This window comes from Propithecus coquereli, unplaced genomic scaffold (assembly GCF_000956105.1).
Source record: "Propithecus coquereli isolate 6110/MARCELLA unplaced genomic scaffold, Pcoq_1.0 Scaffold202, whole genome shotgun sequence".
Lineage (NCBI taxonomy): Eukaryota > Metazoa > Chordata > Mammalia > Primates > Indriidae > Propithecus > Propithecus coquereli.
Genome location: NW_012145190.1, coordinates 1206872 through 1231475, shown reverse-complemented (window position 1 = coordinate 1231475; position 24604 = coordinate 1206872). Strand labels below are relative to the sequence as shown.

The 24604-nt window shown below is 41.0% G+C and overlaps 1 protein-coding gene and 4 non-coding genes across 5 annotated transcripts in view; 1 reads left to right on the top strand and 4 right to left on the bottom strand.

Annotated features, from left to right (window-relative positions):
- The first annotated feature begins 681 nt into the window (after nucleotides 1-681).
- TRNAK-UUU lies at nucleotides 682-754 on the top strand. Its single transcript has one exon. It is a non-coding gene; the product is annotated as a tRNA-Lys (tRNA).
- Nucleotides 755-1697: 943 nt separating this feature from the next.
- Nucleotides 1698-1770, bottom strand: TRNAF-GAA. The gene has a single exon. It is a non-coding gene; the product is annotated as a tRNA-Phe (tRNA).
- A 2252-nt stretch (nucleotides 1771-4022) lies between these two features.
- TRNAK-UUU lies at nucleotides 4023-4095 on the bottom strand. Its single transcript has one exon. It is a non-coding gene; the product is annotated as a tRNA-Lys (tRNA).
- A 3923-nt stretch (nucleotides 4096-8018) lies between these two features.
- On the bottom strand, nucleotides 8019-8091 carry TRNAF-GAA. Its single transcript has one exon. It is a non-coding gene; the product is annotated as a tRNA-Phe (tRNA).
- A 6203-nt stretch (nucleotides 8092-14294) lies between these two features.
- OSBP (oxysterol binding protein) overlaps nucleotides 14295-24604 on the bottom strand; it is a 32326-nt gene continuing 22016 nt past the window's right edge. Inside the window, exons 10-14 of the mRNA XM_012643968.1 lie at nucleotides 18685-18788; nucleotides 17531-17626; nucleotides 16654-16835; nucleotides 15637-15857; nucleotides 14295-15552 (exon numbers count right to left, since the gene is read on the bottom strand). Coding sequence (XP_012499422.1) covers nucleotides 15410-15552; nucleotides 15637-15857; nucleotides 16654-16835; nucleotides 17531-17626; nucleotides 18685-18788 — 746 coding nt within the window. The 3' untranslated portion in view covers nucleotides 14295-15409. The remainder of the gene's footprint in view (nucleotides 15553-15636; nucleotides 15858-16653; nucleotides 16836-17530; nucleotides 17627-18684; nucleotides 18789-24604) is intronic.

Sequence of the window (24604 nt, the reverse complement as noted above, 5' to 3'; positions counted from 1 at the left end):
AAAATCCAGCCTGCACATTGCCTGATCAAAATCTTTCAATGGAAGCTTCAGGAAAATGGTCCCCAGCGAAGTAAACAACGTCACTTCCCATTTGCCATTCCCTCTGCTCGGAATTCTCTTTCCAAGTGTTCGGGGGCCCATCCGTAGCTCAGTGCAGGCACCACCACTCGCCGAACTTGGCCGACTGCCTTCGGGTGCCCGCCGAGTCCTCCCGGATCCGCAGAAAGGTTGGTCCCACCTCCGAGCGCTCCACTGGGGGCTTCTGTTTTGCGCGACTTCCGGCCCCACCGAGGGCTGGGACGAAGTCTGCAGCCCCCGCGGGGCCCGCTTCGTTCCTGAAGCGCGGTATGTGCTCAAAAACGTCTGTGGCATAGATTATTGGAAATCGAATTATTCACCACGAGACGCTCAACGTTTCCTCAGAGACCCAGATCGGGATTAGAAATCCCGCCGCTCCCCCAGAGGCCCGCCCCGGAGCTCTAGATCTGGGGGGTTCTTCGCGGGAAGTTCCCTGCAGGGCGCCGGGCAGGTCAGGCAGGCGGTTATTTTTCGTCTCGATTTTAAAGATTCGCCTTTCAGGGAAGCAGCAAGAAGACGCATGATTTTAAACCCATGGGAAAAGAATGCAGCCACGTGGCCTATTTTACTGCCGATAGGCGAGGGGAAGTGGCGCCTTTAAGAGCCCGGATAGCTCAGTCGGTAGAGCATCAGACTTTTAATCTGAGGGTCCAGGGTTCAAGTCCCTGTTCGGGCGGGGGTTGTTTTAAACTCCAAAACAAGTTTAGGTATACTGTGTGTCCTGAGCAAGGCTGAGCAAGTGGGAGCTTATGCAAAACTTGCTGGGGTTCCCCCCCTTGGGGAGTTATTAATAAACCCCAAAGTGGGGCAGACAAGACTTTCTAGTGATTTGGGCCTAAAAAATGAATGGTGACGAAAGTGCCGAGTAACTTTCTCTTCCAACCGCAGGCCCTACTCTTCCAACCTTTGTTGCTTTGTGTTCGGGTATTTTCCCCTTATAACTAGCTTGTATTACTTTTATATTCAAAACATCAATAAGCACATAACCGAGAAAACTGCACACCTGTCGTCAAGAGTCATAATAGTTATATTCTTGGCAGGAACTGGACACTTTTTATTCAAAGCTCCGTGAGGAAACGGAACTTCCAAGAAATATTTCCGATAAAAGCAGGTGAAGACTCGTAATTCATTCCTCTCCGACGAGGCGGGGCCCCTCGCCAGATTCCTAGAGGCCTGGTGGGACTCTGACTTGTGAGTCTCTCTGTGAAGACAAATGTTTTTGAAGACTGTCTTCATGTCTGCCGCCAACGAGAACATTTGCGACCCCAGAGAGGTGACTATAATCAAACTCAAGACATTCCCCCAGTGGAACAGACGTGTTAGCCACCGCAGTAAGAAATTCCGTGCCATATATTGCTACCTAACATCCAATAGTATAAACAGTGATCGCGGAACTGGGAACAGATCATTCTATGTTTTCTGGCTTCTTTAAGAGGCTTAAAGTCTTTTCATTCTCATAATGCTTTACTAAATACTGTCGTCTCATTAGTACGTGCCCACTTAAGAGACAGGGAGAACAGCCATCTGTGTGTGTGTACGGCGTAGGTACAAATCTGCCTTAGGGAGGGAAGCGAACCAACCGAGAGGCTGGAAGCCGACTCCAGTCCCAACAAAAGCCTTGCCGAAACCCGGGATCGAACCAGGGACCTTTAGATCTTCAGTCTAACGCTCTCCCAACTGAGCTATTTCGGCTAGGACAGGCATCTTCCCCGCCCTGTTAAAAGAAATTTAACGGGGAAAAAAAAAAAAGTCCCGTTTCCCTTCATTTCCACCCTTTTAATTCCTTCTTTCACCTTCCAAACTGTATTATTTTTAACTCTGAGGTTTTAAGGACAATGAGTAAGAAAACTAATTCCTGTCATGTGAGGAAACTCGCGTTCTGCCTTCATTGTCTTCCTAATGCTTTCTCTACCTCTCTCCGGGGTCCTAATAAGAATAAAAACAGCCACTTACTAAGAACCTACTGTGTGCCCAGCACGGATCTACAGGGTCGCATTCAATCCCCACCCCAACGCCTGCCTTGAGTGGATATGACAATATAATAATTTTTAAATGAAATAGCTAATTTGCTCCCAATCATCCAGAACTAAACTAGAACTAAACCAGATCTGTTGCCTCCAAAACACGAAAGGTCGTGACTGAGACACACTCTGAGCTTTTTGTTTGTCACCTTTTAGCAAAGGCTGAAAACCATGGCTGGAGAGGGAATGGATGTGAGGAGGGGAAGGAGGAAAGACTAGAAGGGCTAGGTGCTCTCCACCCCTGTCCTCATCCTGGGTCCTTCTGGTTCAGTCAGAAAATGGTTGGAGTAAAGACAGTCCACTTTTCAAGGTTCCCCAAAGTGGATCTGAACAGTTTCCAAGGGACTCCCTCAGGACGAAGGAGAAAAGATCGAGTGCTTACCACAGCTCCTTACCTGTTCCTCTCCCTGGAATGCCCTTGAGCCCCACCATTCACGTTGCTCAAGAAAGAAGCCTCTTGCCCAACCAGCCCACTTTTCCTTGATCAGTGACAATTTCTGTCCCTTCAGCACATACCAACCAACCCAAGTCACATGAATAAGATCTTATGCTCTTAGGCATGCTGGACATATATTTCTTTGAAATGACTCATTGCCTGTTTCAATGTGTATCTTTTGTTTCATCGCTTGATTGAAAGTGCTTTAATAATTATAATAATGGCTTTCATGTATTGAATGCTTGTTTTTAGGCTGACTGTACTAAGCACTGTGCATGCATTATTATCTCATTTAATTATCACAAGTTTACGAGATGGAAGCTATTATTATTTATTCCCTTTCTCCTCGGGAAGCTGAGCTGCACAGACAGGGAGGTAATTGTGGGGTCTGTGCAGACCATGGGTAACGCATTCCCATGGGGAAGGTGAAGACCCTGACTCACGCTTGGGCGCTACCCTACCTTGGCCCTTCCCCCCTGACCAGGACTCGCTGGGTACCATAGTCCTTCGGCTAAGAGGGCAGCTGACACATTCAGCCCACATTCCCATCCTGTCAATGAGGAGATCAAGACCAACTGTCTTCTGTTGCCCGGCTGAAGCAAGGAAGGCTCAGTCATTAGCTGAGCAAGGGATGCACCTGGTCCCTTCACCGCACAAGGAAAAGTAGTTCACCTTGGTGACCTTACATCTGAGCTTTTTGTGTTCACAAGTCAACTTCCTAAAAACCTCTGCAGGACCCGATGTTTCCCTTTTTAATTTGAAGTAGGTGGGCGCTAACTCTTTTCGTTTTATTCCATTCCAGTTTCTGGAATGCACTCTCTCCTAATATGCACCCTCTTCCTCCCACCAACAGAAGCTGCTGTCTCAACCTCACCTTCTTGCTGTGTTCAGGGTCCTACCCGTGAAGCGGGGGAGGGGAGTGGGAGGATTTGACCTCATTGAGAGAGGGCAGCTGCTCTGCTAGGGGCTTCAGCTTCTAGATCATTATCTCTTCCTTTTTAGAGTGCAGAAAAACTCTTTCGAAGGGCATTAAGGAGGGCTGGGAAGGTGCAGGATCCGAGCCATATTCCTCCGGCACGTAGCGGGAGGGAACCCAAGAGAGAAGGGTCAGCAGGGGCCGTTCACAGGGGAGCTCAAAGATGCGGCGACTGCGGAGTCCCGGGGGCTTCCTGAAGACGTGTCAGTTTCCCATCCTTCAATGCATCAGTAGTTGGGACCCAACAAGCCGGTGGTGGTTACAGAACAAATCTGCCTATTTCAGCCCCCAGAGCGATGGACTGCAAGTCTCCAGGATGCCTCTGCACAAAGGCCCACAGGTGACCGTGCCCGCGGAGGCGACGGGATTCTCCCCGGGAAAAGGTAGGGCTTAATTCCCTTTTTCAAATACAGTAAATTGCCTAACACACACACACACACACACACACTAAACTGGTTCCCCTTCTTTACTGAAACTGGTTCCCCTTCTTTACTGTGAAAAAAAGGACTTCCGCCCAAACAGGGACTTGAACCCTGGACCCTCAGATTAAAAGTCTGATGCTCTACCGACTGAGCTATCCGGGCTCTCAGAAAAATGTTCCCCTTCCATCAATGAAAGCTGTGTCATCTTGGCTCTGGGAACTAATGGGCGTGGCGCCGAGCGAGCTCCTGGACTCCTCCTTTGTGCGATTCAACCCAATTCCAAACACAAAGCCGGCGGGGGCGGGGAGGAAGCGAAGTAGGGAGCCTGGAGGGAGAGTGATTAGTTTGTTCTTTAGCAGCTGAATACTGATTTGTTAAATAAAGCATGCTCCCCTTTTACTTAGAGACCCCTTGGCAAACCGGAACCTTGAATTCTGCAAAACTGCACCGAGGGTGAAGCCGCCTGTCCCCACCGCTATGCGTTTCTTGGCCCTAAACCCAAAGCACACAGGGTAGAAGACCACATTTCACTGGTTAAAGACCTTCAGGCTGTCCCTACTTCGGAGTAGACATCACTTCGTAATTCCTCGTCCGCATCCCAGGTGCCCACCTCAAAAAGGAGGACCAAACAGATGAGCTGAAAAGAGATGATCTGAGCCACGGCTCGCTCGCCCGCGATCCGGGGCCGCGCCCCGCCCCCACTGTCCAGGCCTCTGCGCACGCGCAGCTCACGCCGCCATTCGCGGGCTGAACCCGGAGTCCCTCTCCGCTCCTCACCTCCAGACACCGCTGTTTTCGTGTCACAGATCCTGCCATGCTCTTAGTTCTCTGGGCCTTTGCATGTGCTGTGTTCCATCGGTAATTGAAATGTCACCGTCCTTTCATCTCCTTCCCTTTCGTTCTCCCCAAGCACCTGTAGAGAAGGAAAAATAATTTTTCTCCTACCATTCTGAGTTCTCAGGTGGGATTCCTTTACCAAAACAAAACAGAACAAAAACTTAAATGTAAGGCATGAAATCATAAAAATTCTAGAAGAAAACGTAGGAAAAACTCTTCTTGACATCAACATAGGCAAAGAATTTATGACTAAGACCCCAAAGGCAAATTCAGCAACTACAAAAATATTAATAAATGAGACTTAATTAAATGTAAAAGCTTCTGCACAGCAGAGGAAATAATTAACAGAGTGAGTAGACAACCTACAGAATGGAAGAAAATATTCACTAGCTATACATCCAAAAAGGACTAATATCCAGAATCTACAAATAACTCAAATCAGTAAGGAAAAAAAAAAAACATCAAAAAGTGAACAAAAGACATGAACAGAAGTTTTTCAAAAGAAGATAGCCAAATAGCCAGCAAACATGAAAAAATGCACAATATCACTAATCATCAGGGAAATGCAAATTAAAACTACAATGAGATACCACCTTACCCCTGTCAGTATGGCCATTATTAAAAAGCCAAAAAAACAATAGAGGCTGGCATGGATGCAGATAGAAAGGAACTCGTATACACTGTTGGTTGGACTGGGAATTAGTACAACCTCTATGGAAAACAGTATGGAGATTCCTTAAAGAAATAAATGTAGACCTACCTTCAATCCAGCAATCCCACTGCTGGGTATTTACCCAAAGGATAAAAAAATCATTTTATTAAAAAAGGCACCTGCACTTGAATGTTTATTGCAGCACAATTCACAATTGCAAAGATGTGGAATCAACCTAAGTGCCCATCGATTCATGAATGTATGAAGAAAATGTCATATACATATATATATACACACACATATAAATATATATGTATATATATACACACACCACATGGTGTACTACTCAGCCATAAAGAGGAATAAAATAATGTCTTTTGTAGCAACTTGGATGGAACTGGAGACCATTATCCTAAGTGAAGTTTCTCAGGAATGGAAAACCAAACACCATGTGTTCTCACTAATAAGTGGAAGCTAAACAATGGGTACACACAGGCACAAAGAGATATAAAGGACATTGGAAACCAAGAAGGGGAAAGAGTGGGGGGGTGAGGGATAAAAGGATAAAAACTTACCTATTGGGTACAATGAACACTATTCTGGTGGCAAGCATACAAGCATACCAAAAGCCCTGACTTAAGCATTATACTTGGTATCCGTGTTATCCATGTAACAGATACATTTGTATCCTCTTAATATTTTGACATAAAAAAAAGAATAACAGGAGAAAAACAAACAGAAGTATATTAACGTGTATTTCATATGTATGTGGGAGATACACAGGGAAGTAGTAATTCCAAAGATACAGTTTAGAACTGCAATCTATATAGCATTTTCAACAAAGAACAATAAATTTTTGGAGAAGTGACAAGATAAAGGAAAAGGCCCTTGTGGCGGGGGCAGCAAATTGTGGGAAAGCAAATATATGGGAAATTAATGATAGTTAAAAGCTAGTTAGTAAAGTTTGTTATATAGATTCCTCTGGTGCCCTCTCCAAACTGGTAAGGGCCTAAAGTCGTCTTAGGTGATCAACTTTAGAAGAGAAGAAGGATGCCTTTGTAAATGTATGTCCCAGTTTTAGGCAAATAGAAGGAGGGTAAAGAGCTTTTAAAGAAGCTTTGCTTCTTCTCAATTGCCTTTAGCTCAAAATAATCCTTAGGCCAAAGTGGCATGTTTTGAGGTGGCATATTCTGCTACCCTTCACACCTTTGAGAATGCAGCTTAATCTCTGGGAAGCTCCCTATAACCAGCCCCATCCGTCCTCTTCCAGCTCCTCCCTCCACCACCCACCACCCACCAACTGTGGATCTCCTGTAGCTCTGCCAGGCGTGCAGGCAGGCAGCAAACAGTTGAGAGAGCCCTTTAATTAATGCTTTAATAGAGGAAAATTCAAGTGCTTTGGTAACACAGAGGAAAAACTAGGAGAGTTGCACCTGGCAGGAAAAAAGGCATTAGAATTGTGCCTTGAAAGATGAGTAGGAGTGTGCAGGCGTGAAAGAACCAGAGATACCCTGTCTTCTTCTCTGAGCTTCCTGCTTGAATTCCAAATGCTTCTCACTGGGATTCCCCCTTTTCTCTTTATGCCGAAAACTCAACAGGGTTTGCCTTTTTAGGGCAAACCCCCAATATTTCCTAGGAGTATGACTCCCACCTTAATGGTCTGAAGGTGGTTGACCTTTGCTCAGAGCAGTAGTAACAATCTCATTCTTCACTCTTACCTGTGTGTAAGCAACATTTTAAAGCATGCTGTCGGGGTTCTCCCAAAAAACAGAACCTGTAAGATACAGATAAAAATAGAGAGAGAGACAGAGATTGAAACAGACGTAGGGATAGAGTTAAGAACTCGGTTCACACAATTGTGGGGCTTGGCAAGCCCAAAACCTGTAGGGCAGGCTGACAGTTCCAAAATTGAGGTAAGAGTTGATGTTGTAGTCTTGAGTCCAAATTCAGCAGGGCAGTAAGCTGGAGACTTGGGCAGGTTTTCTATGTCAAAGTTGCGTGGAGAATTCCTTACTCAGAAACCCCAGTCTTTGCTCTTAAGGGATTCAACTGATTGGATGAGGCCCACCCTCGTTACAGAGTGTAATCTACTTTACTCAAAGACTACTCATTTAAATGTTAATCACATCTGAAAAAAAACATCTAGACTGGTGTTTGAACAAACAACTGGACACCATAGCCTAGCCAAGTTGACACACAGAATTACCTGTCACATACACGGACATACATCATGCAAGGTGCATCTGTTAGACCACCATTTGCGTTTCCTTCCTATTGATCGTTACTGGATTTTCAAGAGTCTCCGCCCCTGGGACCGAGCTGGTGGGGGAGGCGGTGCAGCCGAGCGTCCAGGCACTGGAACGTCCTTGGAAACCCGGAAGAAGAGTTCAGCCAGGATTGCTCAAGAAAGTGAAAGTGCGCAGGGCGTGGGGAGAGCGTGTAGTCTCAGGACGCAGACCCCGCGTGAGGGAAGTGGCCTTGACTGTACTGAGCAGGTTAAGATTCCGGGGCTGGTGAATCTTTACGTATCTACCCAAACACGAGTGGGAGAATCTGAGAAACTACTTGCGGGTGGTGACGCCTAAAATGGAAGTGCTGCCGAAACCCGGGATCGAACCAGGGACCTTTAGATCTTCAGTCTAACGCTCTCCCAACTGAGCTATTTCGGCTGCTCCTAGGCGCTTTTTCCACATAATTATAATGAAATAATATTTGCTCCACGATCATAAAGGTCATTATACAAATTCACTTGGAGGTAGGAATTTTACAGATATTACAGAGGTGAAAGGACAAGGCCTTTGTTTACAAGCTAGAAGTGATAACTTCACTTTTCTCAGAGTTTTTTGGTTTTTTTTTAACTGCCCTGCAATTTGCTATTCTCATTTAAAAATAAATCATAGACTTTTTCATGGCAGTTATGTAGAGTAATTTCATGCTTTTTAATCCACGCATAGTACTAGATTGTATGGGTATAACACAATCTGTTTAATCAAACTGCTAATGATGGACATTTTTACTTGTTTCTATATTTCATTATTAAAAACAACACTGCAATAAATATTCTTTTGTATATATTTGTTCTTGTGTGAAGGCAGATTTTGCAAGGTCAAAAGATATGAACATTTTGTTTTTTACAGATATCCTCGCATTGGACCCCAGAATACATAGAAGAGGACAGGAAGGCAGTTTGTAAAGGCTTCAAATGTAGACTTTCACTGTTACTTCCACATGAGGTATGCAGTATTTGTTAAAAGCATTGATTTGCAAAACCTACTATTAAAAATATACCTCAACTTTTCTAATACCATCTTCGCATTTTTTTCATTTTAAAATATATACATATATATATAGTCAAAAAATTGGAATTAGCTCAGGCTTCTCTCAAACTCCAAGAAGCAAGCTGTGATTTAATAATATGCTGATTTTATTCCACCTCCACCTCCCATTTTCTAATTTTGCATCCCTTGCATTTATTCACTTAAAAATGTTTTAAATAAACTCCATAAGGCTATTAGTTAGAATGATTCAATGCTTCATATTCACTTGATTCATAAATAAAAGATAACATGGGCTTGTTATAACTTGAAACAAAAACATGACCTTTGTTTAAAATTTATAAACAATACACTTAAAATGGAGGATGATTCTAGACTGCCCTTCTCAAGAGAGACTAAGGAAAGAGTGTTTCTGAGATTAGAAGTTTGGGGCTGTCAGGCCTAATCTAAGTGGCTTCAGAGTTTTTTCAGATTCAAGAGCCTATCATTTGTTTAGCTTGAGCTTCACTCTTTTGTTTTCACTGGGTAGTTGTAGTAGGGAAAATTCTAAAATGGCCCCCAAGACACCCTCCCATGCATAATCCCTTGGACTATGAAATCCATCATATTAACCTATAACGTTTAATATGGTTTGAATGTTTGTCCCCTCCAAATCTCATGTTGAAATTTGATCCCCAGTGTTGGAAGTGGGTCCTAGTGGGAGGTGTTTGGGTCATGGGAGCAGATCCCTAAGGAATGGCTTGATGCCTCCCTGTAGTAATGAGTGAGTTCTCGCTCTATTAGTTCACGTGAGAGTTGGTTGTTTAAAAGCACCTGGTACCTCCTCTTCTCTCTCTGGCTCCTTCTCTGGCCTTATGAAATGTCTGCTTCTCCTTTTCCTTCCCCCATAAGTAAAAGCTTACTGAGGCCCTCACCAGAAGCAGATATCAGCGCCGTGCTTCTTGTACAGCTTCTTGTACAGCAGAATTGTGAGCCAAGTAAACCTCTTTTCTTTATAAATTACTCAGCCTCAGATATTCCTTTATAACAATGCAAAATGGACTAAGACAACCTGTTATTAGGTTTTATTATATATAATATATAGCTATATTGTATAGCACAACTGACTCTAAAATATGCAATTATTTGGTGGACCTGACCTAATCACATGAGCCCTTTAAAAGCAGAGGGTTTTCTCCAGCTGGTTGCACAAGGGAGTCAGAGATTCAAACCACAAGAAGGATGCAATGCTCCCTTGCTGGCTTGAAGATGGAGGAGACCACATGGCAAAAAATGCGAGCAGCCTCTAGGAGTTGAGAGTGACTCCCAGCAGACCGCCAGCAAGGAAATTGGTCCTCAGTTCTACAACTGCACGAAACTGAAGTTGGCCAACAACAAGAATGAGTTTGGAAGCAGATTTTCCCCCAGTGCTTCCAGATGAGAACAACCTGGTCGACACCTTGATTTCAGCCTTGTGATACCCTGAGCAGAGAGCCTAGCCACATCATGTGGGATTTCTCACCTACAGAACTATGAGCTAATAAAACAGTTGTTTTAAGCCGCTAAGTTGATGGTAATTAGTTATGCAGCAATAGAAAATTAATACAGTAGTATAGATTTGCTCTAGGCTGTGTATATTGATGACAAAGAGTGGATTTAAATCCCCATCTGGTCACTTGTGTATGATCTTGGGCAAGTCAGCTTCTTCTTATTTTTATATATATACACACACACACATATGTTAATTGAATTAGAATCTCTGCAGATGGGGTTTATGTATTATGTATTTTTTAATTGGTCAGGCGATTTCAATGTGCAGTTTCTCTCAGTCTCCCATTCCTCAGTTTTCACAAAAGTGTAGCTATCTATCACATGTAAGAACCAGTTTTTAAATTGTTTACTCAACCTCTCCATAGGACCCTGTAATAAAACATATCCAGAATGAACCTGTCTTTCCCTCCAAACTTGTTTACCTTACCACCCCCTTCTACCTAAGTCTCCCAAGCCAGAAAAATATGAGTTCCTTCCTCCTTCTGCTCTCTATACATAATCACACCCAAATGCTTTCATTCCACTTCATTATTTCTGGAATCCCTCCATTTCCCTTCATCTTCACATCCTCTCCAACCTCTTAATTGGTCTTACCTATAATTCATTTCCCTTGCTGGAACCGCTGTCCTGCTTCAAAACCCTTCCCTGGCTTCCTAGTTGAAAACAAAAACCAAGGCTGCTTTATATGGTATATAAAGCCTCCCATGACGTGAGCCTTACATTTCTCCAGTGCCATAGCTCAGTGTTCTCTCCTTGCCCTTGATCTTTGTCCAGGCACCACTTTTCACATCGCCCTCCTCCTAATGCCTACTTAACCTGCACCACTGGGCTCACATACATTCTCCTAGTTCTAGGAGTCTGCTCTGACATATCTCTGTTCCCTCACTCCCCACCCACTATAGGCTAGTTGTCCCTCTGCATTATTTTTATGTCACTTACCAAACTAGATTGCAACTGCCTGCTCACCTAATCTTTTTCTTGCCCTTTGTATCCCCGATGTCTGTTACGTAATAGGCTGGAGTAAATTTGGAATGAACGAGTGAATGAAAACATTCCTAGCCATATCTCAGGACCAACGGGTTCTTTAGTAGCCTTTACCATCACCTGGTCAAGCTCAGAAGATGTGACCTCTGCAAGATCATTTGTAGAAGATTTCAAGCTCTTTAATTGCTTGCCTTTAAAGTTGCCTCATCTGGCCACCCTGCCTCCTTCCCGAGTCATCAGCGTGAACCAATGAAGGAGCACTTTACCTAAAAAGACGGTAGGGAGGAAAGGTTATGGAGAGTATAACCACAGATTGGTTTATGAGCCTTGGAAAAAAGTCATAAAAGGCTTGGAATGCTTTCTACTGGGTAGGGTAGAGTACTGGGCAAAAGTTTTATAAACTTTTAGAAGCAAGTTCTAAATTTCAATAACAATCTTAGAGTTTCACAAGGTATACAACTATAGTGAATAAATTCCAAAGATTTTCCTACATTTCTTTTCAGGACTGTACTGTAGGTTGGTTCAGTTATCTTTCTGAAAGTGGAGAACCGTGACATGTATAGGTTTAACATTTTTGTGGGACTTCAGAGGTCCCTGAAAAGTGTAATAATTTATAATTTTGCTGTCTCCTAACTTTGAATTATGACCGCTCACGATAGACCCCTCAGGATCCACACCCCAACCCACCATGTTACATTAAAGGACTTGAGGAAGGATCATTAAATGTTTCAGCTACATTTGATTGCCCCTAATCTAGAAAATCACACCCTATGGTAATATTCAAGATTGCAGGATGCAGCTGTCACAAATGTTAAGGGTCTCTAGCTTTTAGCTTGATAGAAAAAAACATCAACTCCAGCAGCGGGAATCAGGCAGACTTGAACAGATAAGTGGCCTCCCCAAGAATCAGGCTGGAAAATAATCCCTGACAACATAGCTAATTTTGTGGTCATGACAGTCTTGAGCAATCAAGAAGCCTATAGGCTGAATTTCAAGAATGCTTCTTTCTTCAGGTGACGCTTCAAAAGAAATGATTCTGTCCAAATTTATTAGCTTCTGGAAATGGCAATGTGCATTTCAGCATGTGATGTAATCTGGGAGGAAAGTACCCAATTATCAGCTGCCTTCCAAACCCAGAGTTTCTCCCAGAGCACAGGGTTGTAGAGGTCACAAACTCCAGGGTTAAACAAACTCAGCTTTGAATTCCAACACTGTGACTAATCCATCAGTTATGTGACCTTGAGTGAATTTACTTAAATTAGGTTTTCTCTCTTCATCTCTAAAATGATTACAGTATTTTCCTCTTAAAATTTTTTATGTGTAAGCCCAGAGTATGCTGGTTTGGAGTTCCTGTCTCAGCACCCTGCACACAGAAGCAGATACTTAGTAAATGTGAGGTCCCACCCATGGGCAGGAATTGTGCTTGCTCTGATCTGATCGCCCTCCAGACCCCAAGGTTACTTTGCTCATCTCCTCCCAGAACCTGAACTTTACAGTGAAAACCTAAACAAGAGTGTTCAATCTCATTACTTCTCTCAAAGGTCTTCAGATCAAAGTTCAATGTCTCAAAGGAGTTTCAATCCCTACATGAAAGAGCTAAGAATCTGGGCAAGAGAAATGAAATTCATCAATAAAAATTAAATTTTTAATTTTGGAGGTGAAGCAAGCCCAGTATCAAAAACACTAGCAACTATTCCCTTATACCGGCTTTCGCTCACTCCCTCCCTCGCCTACTCCATCTCACTATTTATATATATATATATAAATAAATGAAATATTCTCCTATACCAAGGTGGGACATTGATAATTACTTACATTGAAGTGGCAGGGGTTGTTAAAACTACTCTTCTGCTCATGGGCCCTCCAGAGTGGTGTTGAACAGTTGAAACATCAGTTTTTCTAGCAATTTCTCATGAAGACCAGAAGACCCAGACTCCCAGGCAGAACAATCACCACTGGACCAGTTCTCCTCCCCTCCTCCCCACCAACACTTCCTGTATGGGAGTAGAAGTGAATCAGACAACAATATGACTTTTTAAAAATTATTTAATTTAGTAGTTTTTTTTTTTTTTTGGAAAAAAAGCAATAAGGCAAAAAAACTGAAAATATATATAGTTTTGTTTTTGTGTGACTTTATTCCACCTGAAGGACTCTAAGCTGCTTCCGTTAGCAGGAATCTGATTGGGGATCAAGTCAAAAATGTAGTGTAGACAGTGGAGGAAAAAAAGAGGGATAAAGGCAGTGGAGTTCAACCTGGGGAATTCCCACTCTATGGAAAGCTGAGGTCACCACTTTCATGGGCCCCCATTCAAGAAGCCCTCGCAAAACGCCTTGTGTTGGGAACAGGGTTCTTAGGAGGAAAATTCCCCAGCATTCATTCCTCTCTCGTTTATTACAGCTAGGAAGGAAGGAATGGTGGGGAAGGAATGAAAATACTAATTTACCCAGTATAAATCCAATTTCCCTGCAGGGATGACTTCCTCTGGAATGATATTTTCCCCCATGACCCACCCTGGCTGAGGCTCAGCAGTTAAGGAACATAAACAAAAAACACTAACAAAAAGCATACAAGGAAGGCACCTCAATTTGTGATCCTCAACCAAGGGTGGGCTGCACAGGGGTTCTATTTCTGAACAAGACCACTAAAATAAATACAGAACAAATAACGAAGGAAGCCAGGGCCCAACAGAGGCAGTTTTCTTCTTCACCTCACGTGATGGTGCTTTCAGCCCCATATCCTAGGATAAAATTTCTTTTGGAATTTAGTCTATGCGCTTGACAGAAGCAGAATTAACCTGGAAATTACCCTCCTGACTTTTTACTCATAGTCTTCCTAGCAAAAGAAAGAAAAGAGGCAGCAAAGAGGTTAGGATTTCATTTTCAAGAGTCAGGTAATTAGGAGAGCAGAGTTTAGACAGCAGCAGGCACCCCATGATTCAAACCACAGACACAATCCCTGTTCAGTAACTGCCAGATGTGATCCTGCTCAGGTTTTGAATCTGTCTGCCCTAAAAGATGGAAAGCAGAGAAGCTCCAATCCATATCAACACGTGTCCAAGAGAGAGTTCCAGGGAGACAAGGGATATCAAAAAACAAGATTCTTAATGGGAAGGAGGAAAATCAAACAAAAAAATTAGATTTTTCTCTACATATATATAATATACAGATATTTAACACATTATTCCAGAGGTGGCTCCAGTCCATGGGGCTTGAGAGATGGTAAAAACTTTTGTTCCAGATTAACTTCTTCTCTCAAATTCTGAAATGTATCAGAATGGGGCAGGTAATGTTTTGCTCCACACTGGGGCACAGACCCAAATTGGTACTGTGCCGGGAGAGAGAAGAAAAGCCAGAAAGACAATGAGGGATGGGGGTGAAGGGGAGCTGGGATAGCAAAAGTGGTGAGCAGTCATTTTCCATCCTCTGTGTTCTCAGAAGCTCTCTGTCTGAGGAAGTCTGTAAAACTCCTTTGTGAGGAGAATGCAACCCTCTTACCACCACAATGGTCTCCACTTGCTGTCAAAGAAGACGGAAAACAGCAGAGGGGTGTTTGACACAAGTGAAAATGGAAACTTCCAAGAATGTAACTCTGAATATTCCAGCCCTACAGAGCGATCTCTCTTGCAGATGTTCCAATACTTCAGTTATCTCTGCATGGACACCCCATGAAACTGAACCCATGTGTGAACATATTTCATAATGTCATACCTAAGCTCCACTGCAACCATTCACAATGCTTCCATTGGTGAGTCTTATGTGTTTCTTTTTAAAGGAACTTCTATTATCAGCTCTTGCTCTGAACAGCACCAAAATGCCTCTAAATCATAATCTTACGCAGATCTTGGCTGAGCAGGATGCTACAAGGGGAGGGTGAATGATATCATCTTAACTGGGGGCAGAGGGAGAAAGAAGAGCCAAGAATACTTGACTTTGCAGATGTGGAACAAAACTAACTTTCAGCCACTACACCTCTCCCTTACACAGGTACCTAGTATGTCGATTTCAGTTACAATCAGCTAAGGCAACCAGCCAATCACCACCACTGGTGTCTGCTTCTGGTGATTGATTTGGAAAAAATGATTGGTCAAGACAGACAAACTTGAGGAAAGCACTGGTAAGAGAGTCACAACTGAGAGCTTTCCCACATATCCTCTGTCCTCTTCTCCGTTAGATCCTCCTCCTTTTTGTTACTGCCATTTCAGAAAATGTCCGGGCACGAGCTCCAGTCCTGTTTTTCCTTACACTCCCAGTATTCTCCCCTATAAATATGGGTTAACTCCCTGGTAACAGGGTCCTTCTTCCGCTCAAACCACAGTGCCTTATAGGGATCGTATGGTGTGCCTAAAAGGGAAAGAGGGTAAAGAAAAAATCAGTGCTGGCAATCTCCACACATCAAGAAAGAAGAGTAGAAGCCAAGTTCATTACCATCCTCTGTGGCTTTCATAGCTTCTGCTTCTCTCTTCTTTCTGGACAGTCTTTGTTTTTCCTCCAGGCGCTGCTTCTCAGCGTTTGCTTCATCCCAGCGCCCATTTTCCATCAGTCTCTGGTCAGGCCGTAACCGGCTGTCTGTGGGGGCAGTGCTGCTTTCCCAGGCATTGAGAGTTAGAGCAAGCTCTGAGAAGTAGTACATGTTTTCTGCATTCTTCCTGAAAGTAAAGGGTGAGAAAGAGAAGAATAATACCAGAGCCCAGACCCTACTTAAAGAGCAAAAACCAAGTACCCTGCCAAGACTGTACCACCAAGGTTGTTCTACAAATAAAAAGAATCTAGGACCGTGTCAGGTACCCCTAATTAAGAGCCAAACTGGATCACTCCCCATCCCCTCCCCAGCATCACTCAATTCAATAACCTTCCGGGGTTGTATTGCTCTCGACTGAAATCATCTACTTTCATTAGGAAGAATGAAACAGTCTATTAAATTAAAATTCCCCATTCCTGTTTCCTTGGCTTTCTTTTTAACCTCTTTCTGGGATAATCTTGGCTATTACTACAGACTGAATGTACCAGATGATAACAGGAGATAAACAGCCTCCGTCTTGTTTCCAAAGTCCTGTACATTGTCTCAGGACCGTTGTGTTGCTGCTGGGCCTTTAGGCTAAAATAGTTAACACGTGGTAGGCACCTTTCTCCACTAGCCACTTTTGAATTGTTTTGCTCTAAATTATAGAAAAATATCCTTCTGAATCACAATCCAAAGGATCTTTAGAAAGCGTAAAGTATTTTTTGGCAGATGTGGTTTGGTTAGTTTGAACTTTCCTGGGACAAAGCATGCTACAGCTAAAATCATATAATGACAACTTTCTAGTAATCTCTGCAAAAGTTCTGATTTCCCTTGTTCAATGTCTCACATAATGAAGTGGGAAGGCAGGAAGAAATGCCTTCAGTACTCCTGCACCATGAAGGGCCAAGTAGTGTCTGGGCAGCAAGCACACTGATACTCACGGTAAAGGGTTCCTTTTCCATAGCATGACCCTGCTTTCCTCTGCTTCGTGGCCTCTCTGCCGAGCATCACCCCCATTTTCCCCAATGACTGGTGATACTTTGAAACATTCCATTTTCTCATCCCAGGTCCCCAGAAGGGCAAAGTGAACTTTTCCTGATGGATCTGTTACCTCCCCTGTTACCTGCAAGGGTGGAGAACAGGGCTTGGGTGTGTAGCATTCACTGTGAGTTAGCTTACCTGACTATCCTGGAAACTACAGTCCTGGGTAAATACTGGTGAAATCCTGTTATAACAAACACCATGGAGTCATCTGTATTATGCTGTTATATTTTTTGGTACTACTTGAAATAACGGAGCCATGACTTGGGGGTTTTATTATAATTTGTTGTTGTATAGGGCTTTTTGATACAATGACATATGTAGGAAAAGCATCTGACTGGTACTCAGAATTATATTTTCCTCTCTCCAGAAATCACACAGACCTATAAAGAGATTTAAATCCCCAGCTATTCTTCATTCTTCCACAGAAATTCATGGCACAATTCCTTTGTAGTGGTAACACACACTCTCTCTTAAACTTCATGGGGGTCAAACTGCCCACACCTTCTTCCTGCAATTCATGTATTAGTCCTTCCTCTGTGTTTCCTATTTTCAGTCTCTCATTGCTCTTGACTTTCACTTCCTCACTTATCGTCTTTTCCAGAAAAGAGAAGGAACTGGTTTAGTAATGCAATATAGTTCCCTTTCTTGTTTTCTCCTTCATCTCTATTTTTTTTGAATTACCATATATATACACGCACGCAGCAGCCCCAAAGGAGTAGGCTTTCTAAGAGATATGCACTTCGTGGAAAAAATTTAAATTTCAACTTCCCTTACCTTTCTTGCAACATCCCGAGAGAAGTAGCTATAAGGAACAAATTTAAGATTACACTTGTCTCCCGTCTTGTGATTCACAATATCAATTTCACCAGACTGTAAAATAAAAAAAAAAAAATCACAGATTAGTTTTATTAAGACTGGATGACTTCAATATCTGCCAAACCCCGTGCCTTGTAATTCTTTACTTTTCAATCTTACCTTCTAGCACTCCCTTGTTTAAGATTCAGGTCTCAGCAAACCTTGGGAATGTGATAAAATCCCTATGTAACTTTGATATTCCAGGTTGAGATCAAGACCATATGACCTTTTGTTTTGTTTTGAATTGTGTTTCACATGCTAGATGGCATGATTTGACCTTCAGCACAAATACTGAAATTCACATAATAATTTAACTTTCACATAATAATTTATCTTTCCAAACCAATCCTTCACTAGTACCCTTCATGAACTCTCCTGCTTAAATCAAAGTACTCACAATTTCAAGGTTCCATATGATGGGCCTTTCTACACTGTTTTCATTTCATTTTCTCCTCCTTTCTATCTTCCAAATCCCACACTCTTCTTCAAGGCTCAACTTAATTCCCACATCTACTGTGAAGCCTTTCCTGACTGTTCAGAAGATAGTATTCCCTCCCTTTTATGAATTTACTGCAACCATTGTCTTAAGAGCAAACTGACAATTAAATATATTATCTTAGTACATCTTTTATACTAGTATATTTTGTTAAAAAATTTTCAACCTACACATTTGTCATATATCTCTAATGATACAATAGTTTCTTGAGGAACAGCTCATCTGACTTTTTATCCCTAGGACCCAGCATACTGCCTGGCACCAAATGTTTGATGAGTACCAAAAGGATTAAGAGTGGGGGCCATGTTTATTATTTTCTTGTATCCTTCTTAGTGCCCAACAAAGTCCTAGTAGTCATTGACGAATGTTATAATTTGGTCATTTATAAATAATAATTCGTGGGGTAGAAACTTGGGGAGGTGAAAGTAGGGATATTACCTCCTGAGAGAATTTCCTTAAGAGAAACTAATGAACTAGTAATATTCTGGGATCAGTTCACATGTCCTAAATACTGCAAAGATATACCTAAGAAGATGTTCTTCTGAACTTCAGAAGCACTTGAGATACCTTTGCTCACCTGATCTATCCACAACTTGCCCACGATAATGTTGTGTACCGTTGTGGTAACTTTTTTCCAAGTGTAGTGGTGCCCAGTTGCATGGAAAATACAGTGGATGGTACCTGGAAGCAGAAAGAGGTATACGAATTAAGCCAAGTATTAGAAAAATAGCACCAGGCGGACTAGAAATAGCAATGGATTAATTTCCTTCTATTGATATTTCTTACTTTTAAAAAGGAAATAATCAAAAAACGAATAACCTTAAATGCTGAAAGCATTTATTGAATTTTTTCACTTGTTATTTTAAATCTATGAATAAACTAAATGGTAACAGATACTGATAACAGATGTATCTTAGCTAGGGAGCTATATTTTACAATACCAACTGCAAAATCTACAGAAACAATTCAAATATGTCCCAAATGAAAAAATAAAATTGCATTGTGGAAGGAGCATTGTAGTCAGTACCAGGGGCCAGGCCCTATTATTAGTAACTAGCTGTGTGACCTTAAACAAGCCACTTATCTAAGGGCCTTAATAGTGAAAAGGGAGTAGTAGATAGAGCAGAAGCTTTGAAATCAGACAGAACTGGAGTCAATCCTGTCTCTAGCACTCATTAGATATGTGACCCTGTGTTGCATAATAAAGAGTATGTCTTGATCTTTGCCCATGGTTCCTAGGATGGAATCTTTAAAGCCTTGTGATTTCCCAAGTGATAGGAGTATCTTTGTTATTTATGATGGGCCCTAATAGTTTATGCTAATGAAGTGACTCATAGTAGGCAACAGATAGCCCATACTAATGAGTTCACTCAGGGTGAGGGCAAGCCAGGCCAGAAAGATCACAATCATGTGACTGCAGAGTTACAGCTTGGACTCACCTGATAATTGACCCAACTTCCTGACCTCCAGGGAGGAAAGGGGGACTGGATATTGAACTCAACCATGTGGGAAATAATTCAATCAAGCCTACATAATGAAACCCCAATAAAATCTCTGGATATCAAAGCTGTGTGGAGTTTCCTGGTTGGTGAAAACATCAATGTTCTAGGAAGGTGATATGCCCTGATTCCATGGGGAGGGGACACAAAAGCTCTGTGTTCAAAACCCTCCCAGACCTCACCCTATGGGTTCTTCATTTGGCTGGTCTTGATTTGTACACTAAATAATAACAGTGTAATCATAAGTGTAGCACTTTTCTGAGTTCTGTGGGTCATTCTAATAAATTATCAAACTGCGGCAGTGGTGGGAACTCCTAAATTTGTAGTCAAGTGGCCTGGGAAGCACCAAACTTACTGCTGGCATCTGAAGCAACGGCAGTCTTCTCACAGACTGTACTTTTAATTTACAGAACCTGCATGAACTCTGGGTGGTTATCAACAAAATTGCAGTACAGTATTGCACTCTGAATGTTTTTAACTCCCCTAAACCTCAGTTTTATCATCTGTAAACCACATTCTGTTATGCAGTAAATGTCTGTTTATTTGCTCAATAAAATTCTTGAAACATAATAGGCACTCATATAGTTGACTCCTGTTCCTATGAGTTGATCTCAAATGAATACCAATATCAGTGGTTTGAGCAGAGGTAAGTGAGGATTCTAAATAACAAAAAAATTTAAAAAGACATATAGTGAATAATACAGTCAATTCCAATAACTGTATAACTCACTCTGTAAGTTCCCTTTGTAACCACTAAGGAAAAGAACACTCTAACTGTAGTTTAGGCATGTCCGTCGTGTACAAAAGATTAAAGTAGCCCTGGCAGGTAGCTGATGAGGATAACAATGAAGGCAATGACACTAACGATAATAATAATAATATATTAATAATAATAGCAACTCTGCTGATAGCACTTGTGCTGTACCAGGCACTGTGCTATGTTTTCCTTATGTATTATCTCATTAAATCTTCACAAACATCTTCAAAATAGTTGTTCCACCTAAATATATCCTAACTCTCTTAATACCTGCTCCACCATCATCTCATTCTGTAAGGCCAGCATTCCCTGACACCAAAGCCAGAAAAAGACACTGCAAAAAAAGAGAAAACTACAGACCAATATCTCTTATGAACATTGATGCAGAAATCCTCAACAAATTACTAGGAAACTGAATTCAGCAGCATAGACAAAGGATCACACACCATGACCAAGTGGGATTTATTCCTGAAATGTAAGTATGGTTCAACATATGAAAATCAATGTAACACACCACATTAACAGAATAAAGGAAAAAAATGGTCTCAATTGTGCAGAAAAAGCATTTGACAAAATTCAATATGCTTTCATAATAAAAACATTCAACAAAGTAGGAACAGAAGGAAAATACCTCAACATAATAAAAGCCATATATGAAAACCCCACAACAAACATCATACTCAATGGTGAAACACACTGAAAGGTTTTCCTCTAAGACCAGGAACAAGGCAAAAATGCTCATTTTCACAGCTTCTATTTAACATAGTACTGGGAGTCCTAGCCAGAGCAATTAGGTAAGAAAAAGAAATAAAAGGCATCCTAAATAGAAAGGAAGAGGTAAAATTATCTGTGTTCACAGTTGACATGATCTCATATGCAGAAAACGGTAAAAAATCCCACCAAAAAAAAAACCTGTTAGAACTAATAAATGAATTTAGCAAAGTAGCAGGGTACAGAGTTAACACAAAAATAAGTTGCATTTCTAAACACTAACAATGAAAAATCTGAAAAGGATATTAAGAACAATTCCATTTATAATAGCGTCAGAAGAATAAAACACTTGGGAATTAACCAAGGACGTAAAAACTATAAAGCACTGCTGAAAGAAATTAAAGACATAAATAAATGGGAACACATCCCGTGTTCATAGATTATAGAATTTAATATTGTTAAGATTCACAATACCACCTAAAGCAGTCTACAGAGTCAATGAAATCCTAACCAAAATCTTAATGATGTTTTTCACAGAAATAGAAAAACTCATCTTAAAATTCATATGGAATCTCAAGGGACCCCAAATAGCCAAAACAATTTTGAAAAAGAACAAAGCTGGAGGATTCACATTTCCTGATTTCAAAACTTACTACAAACTTACAGTAATCAAAACTGTGGTACTGGCATAAAGACAGACATAGACCAATGAAATAGAAGAAAGAGCCTAGAAACAAACCCTCGCTTATATGATCAAATCACTTTTGACAAGGGTGCCAAGACCACCAAATGGGGAAAGGACAGTCTTTTCACCAAACAGTTCTGGAAAAACTTGCTATCTATATGCAAAAGAATAAAGTTAGGCCGGGCGCAGTGGCTAACGCCTGTAATCCTAGCACTCTCGGAGGCCGAGGCAGGAGGATTGCTTGAGCTCAGGAGTTCGAGACCAGCCTGAGCAAGAGCGAGACCCCCGTCTCTACTATAAATAGAAAGAAATTAGCCAAACAACTAAAAATAGAAAAAAATTAGCCGGGCATGGGTGCACGTGCCTGTAGTCCCAGCTACCACGGAGGCTAAGGCAGGAGGATCACTTGAGCCCAGGAGTTTGAGGTTGCTGTGAGCTAGGCTGACGCCATGGCACTCTAGCCCAGGCAACAGTGTGAGACTGTCTCAAAAAAAAAAAAAAAAAAAAAGAATAAAGTTGAACCTTTATCTAATAAACATATACAAAAATTAACTCAAAATGAATCAAAGACTTAAACGTAAGACCTAAAACTATAAAATATAAAACTCTTAGAAGACGACATTGGGCAAAAAGATTCACAACATTGGATTTGGCAATGATTTCTTGGATATGAAACCGAGAGCACAACGACAACAAAAAAATAGACAAAATGGACTTCCTGAACATTAAAAAAGTTTGTTCATCAAAGGAAAGACAATAGTAAAAAGGCAACCCACAGAATGGGAGAAAATACTTACAAAAAAAAGTGTTGGCAAGGATATGGAGTAATTGGAACCCTTGTGTACTGTTGGTGGGCATGTAAAATGGTATATTCACTGTGGAAAACAGTATAGTCGTCCCTCAAAAAATTAAAAATATAATTACCATGTGATCCAGCAATTCCACTTCTGGGTATATACTCAACAAAAGAAGTGCAAGAGGGGGTCTCAAAGAGATACTTGTACACCCATGTTCATAGCAGCATTACTCACAATAGCTAAAATATGGAAGCAACCCAAGAGTCCATCGACAAACGAATGGATAAGCAAAATGTGTTATTAATATATACGTACAATGGAATATTATTCAGCCTTAAAATGGAAGGAAATTCTGACATTTGCTATAATAGGGATAAACCTTTAGCACACTATGCTAAGTGAAATAAGCCAATTACAAAAGGACAAATATTGTATAATTCCACTTATGTGAGGTATTTATGATCATGTATCTCCCCTGCCACATAAGTATGTGAGGCATTTAGAGTAGTTAAAAATCACAGATACAGAAGTAGAATGGTAGTTGCCAGGTTCTAGGGGAAGGGAAGAAGGGAGAGTTATGGTTTAATGACTAGAGAGTTTCGGTTTTATAAGATGAAGAGTTCTGGAGATGGATGGTGGTGATAGTTGTACAACATTATGAATGTATTTATTAATAATACCACTGAGCTATACATTTAAAAACGGTTAAGATGCTATATTTTCTGTTATATGTATTTTACCACAGTAAAACAAATTAGAAAAGAAAAAAATGATAGAGCCCAAAAGGCAGTGGGATGAAAGGAAATATTGTCAAAGCAAGAATTCTATATCCAGCAAAACTATCCTACGTAAACAAAGGAGAATTTAAGACATTTACAAATAAACAAACACTGAAAGAATTCAGAGTTAGCAGAACTGCCCTATAAGAAATACAAAGAGAGTCCTTCGGGCTGAAATGAAAGGACACTAGACAGTAACTTAAATCCATGTTAAACAATAAAGAGACCAGTAAAGGTAATTATAGTTAAACTATACAAAAGACAGTAAAAATGTAGTTTTTGCTTGCAACTCTTTTTTTGTCCTATATGATTTAAAAGACAACTACATAAAGCAACATTATAAAACTGTGTTGATAGGGTTATAATGCATAAAAATATAATTTGTATAAAAATAAAAGCACAAAATAGGAGAAAGGTAATGATTTATATAGATGCAAAGTTTTTGTTTACTATTGAAATTAAGTTGGTACTAATCTGAATTAGACTGTTAGAAGAAGTAGATTGTAATAGCCAGGGTAACCACTATAAAAATACCTTGAAGAAGTAAAGAAAATGACAAAGGAACTAAAATGGTACACTCAGAAAATATCTAATTAACACAAATAAACGCAGTAACAGAGTAGAGGAATAAAAAAAGACATAAGATGTGTAGAAAACAAATAGCAAAATGGCAGATATAAATCCTACCCTATCAGTAGTTACAATAAAAGTCAATGGATTAAATACTCCAGATATTAGAACAATAATAAAATACATGAGAGGAATTTCATTATTTGACTAGGGTGCCACTCAAGGGCAAATCCAAGGTCCACAGAGCTCTGTTGTATGACTGACACAGAGATCAACAGACTGAATGGTTATTTCAATATATTCTCAAATTATAATTCCCTTTAGGTTAGAGAACTCCAAAACTATAAAATAATACCCTTATTTAAATATATCTCTTTAAACTTCAAGGCTACCGCCTAGTTTCAACATCCTGGAACTTAATGAACAAATTCATATTTTCCCCCCTACAATAGCATGCAATATTTGCAAACTTCAATTATGTTTTCTAGAGGCATTCTTCTTTCCAGATTGCAAGAGTTCTAATCTTTTTAATCTCTTTTATAGGGAAACCCAGACTCACTGTCACTGCCTCCAAATACCTTTATTTATTTATTTATTTTTTTTGAGACAGAGTCTCACTCTTTTTGCCCGGGCTAGAGTGCTGTGGCGTCAGCCTAGCTCACAGCAACCTCAAACTCCTGGGCTCAAGTGATCCTCCTG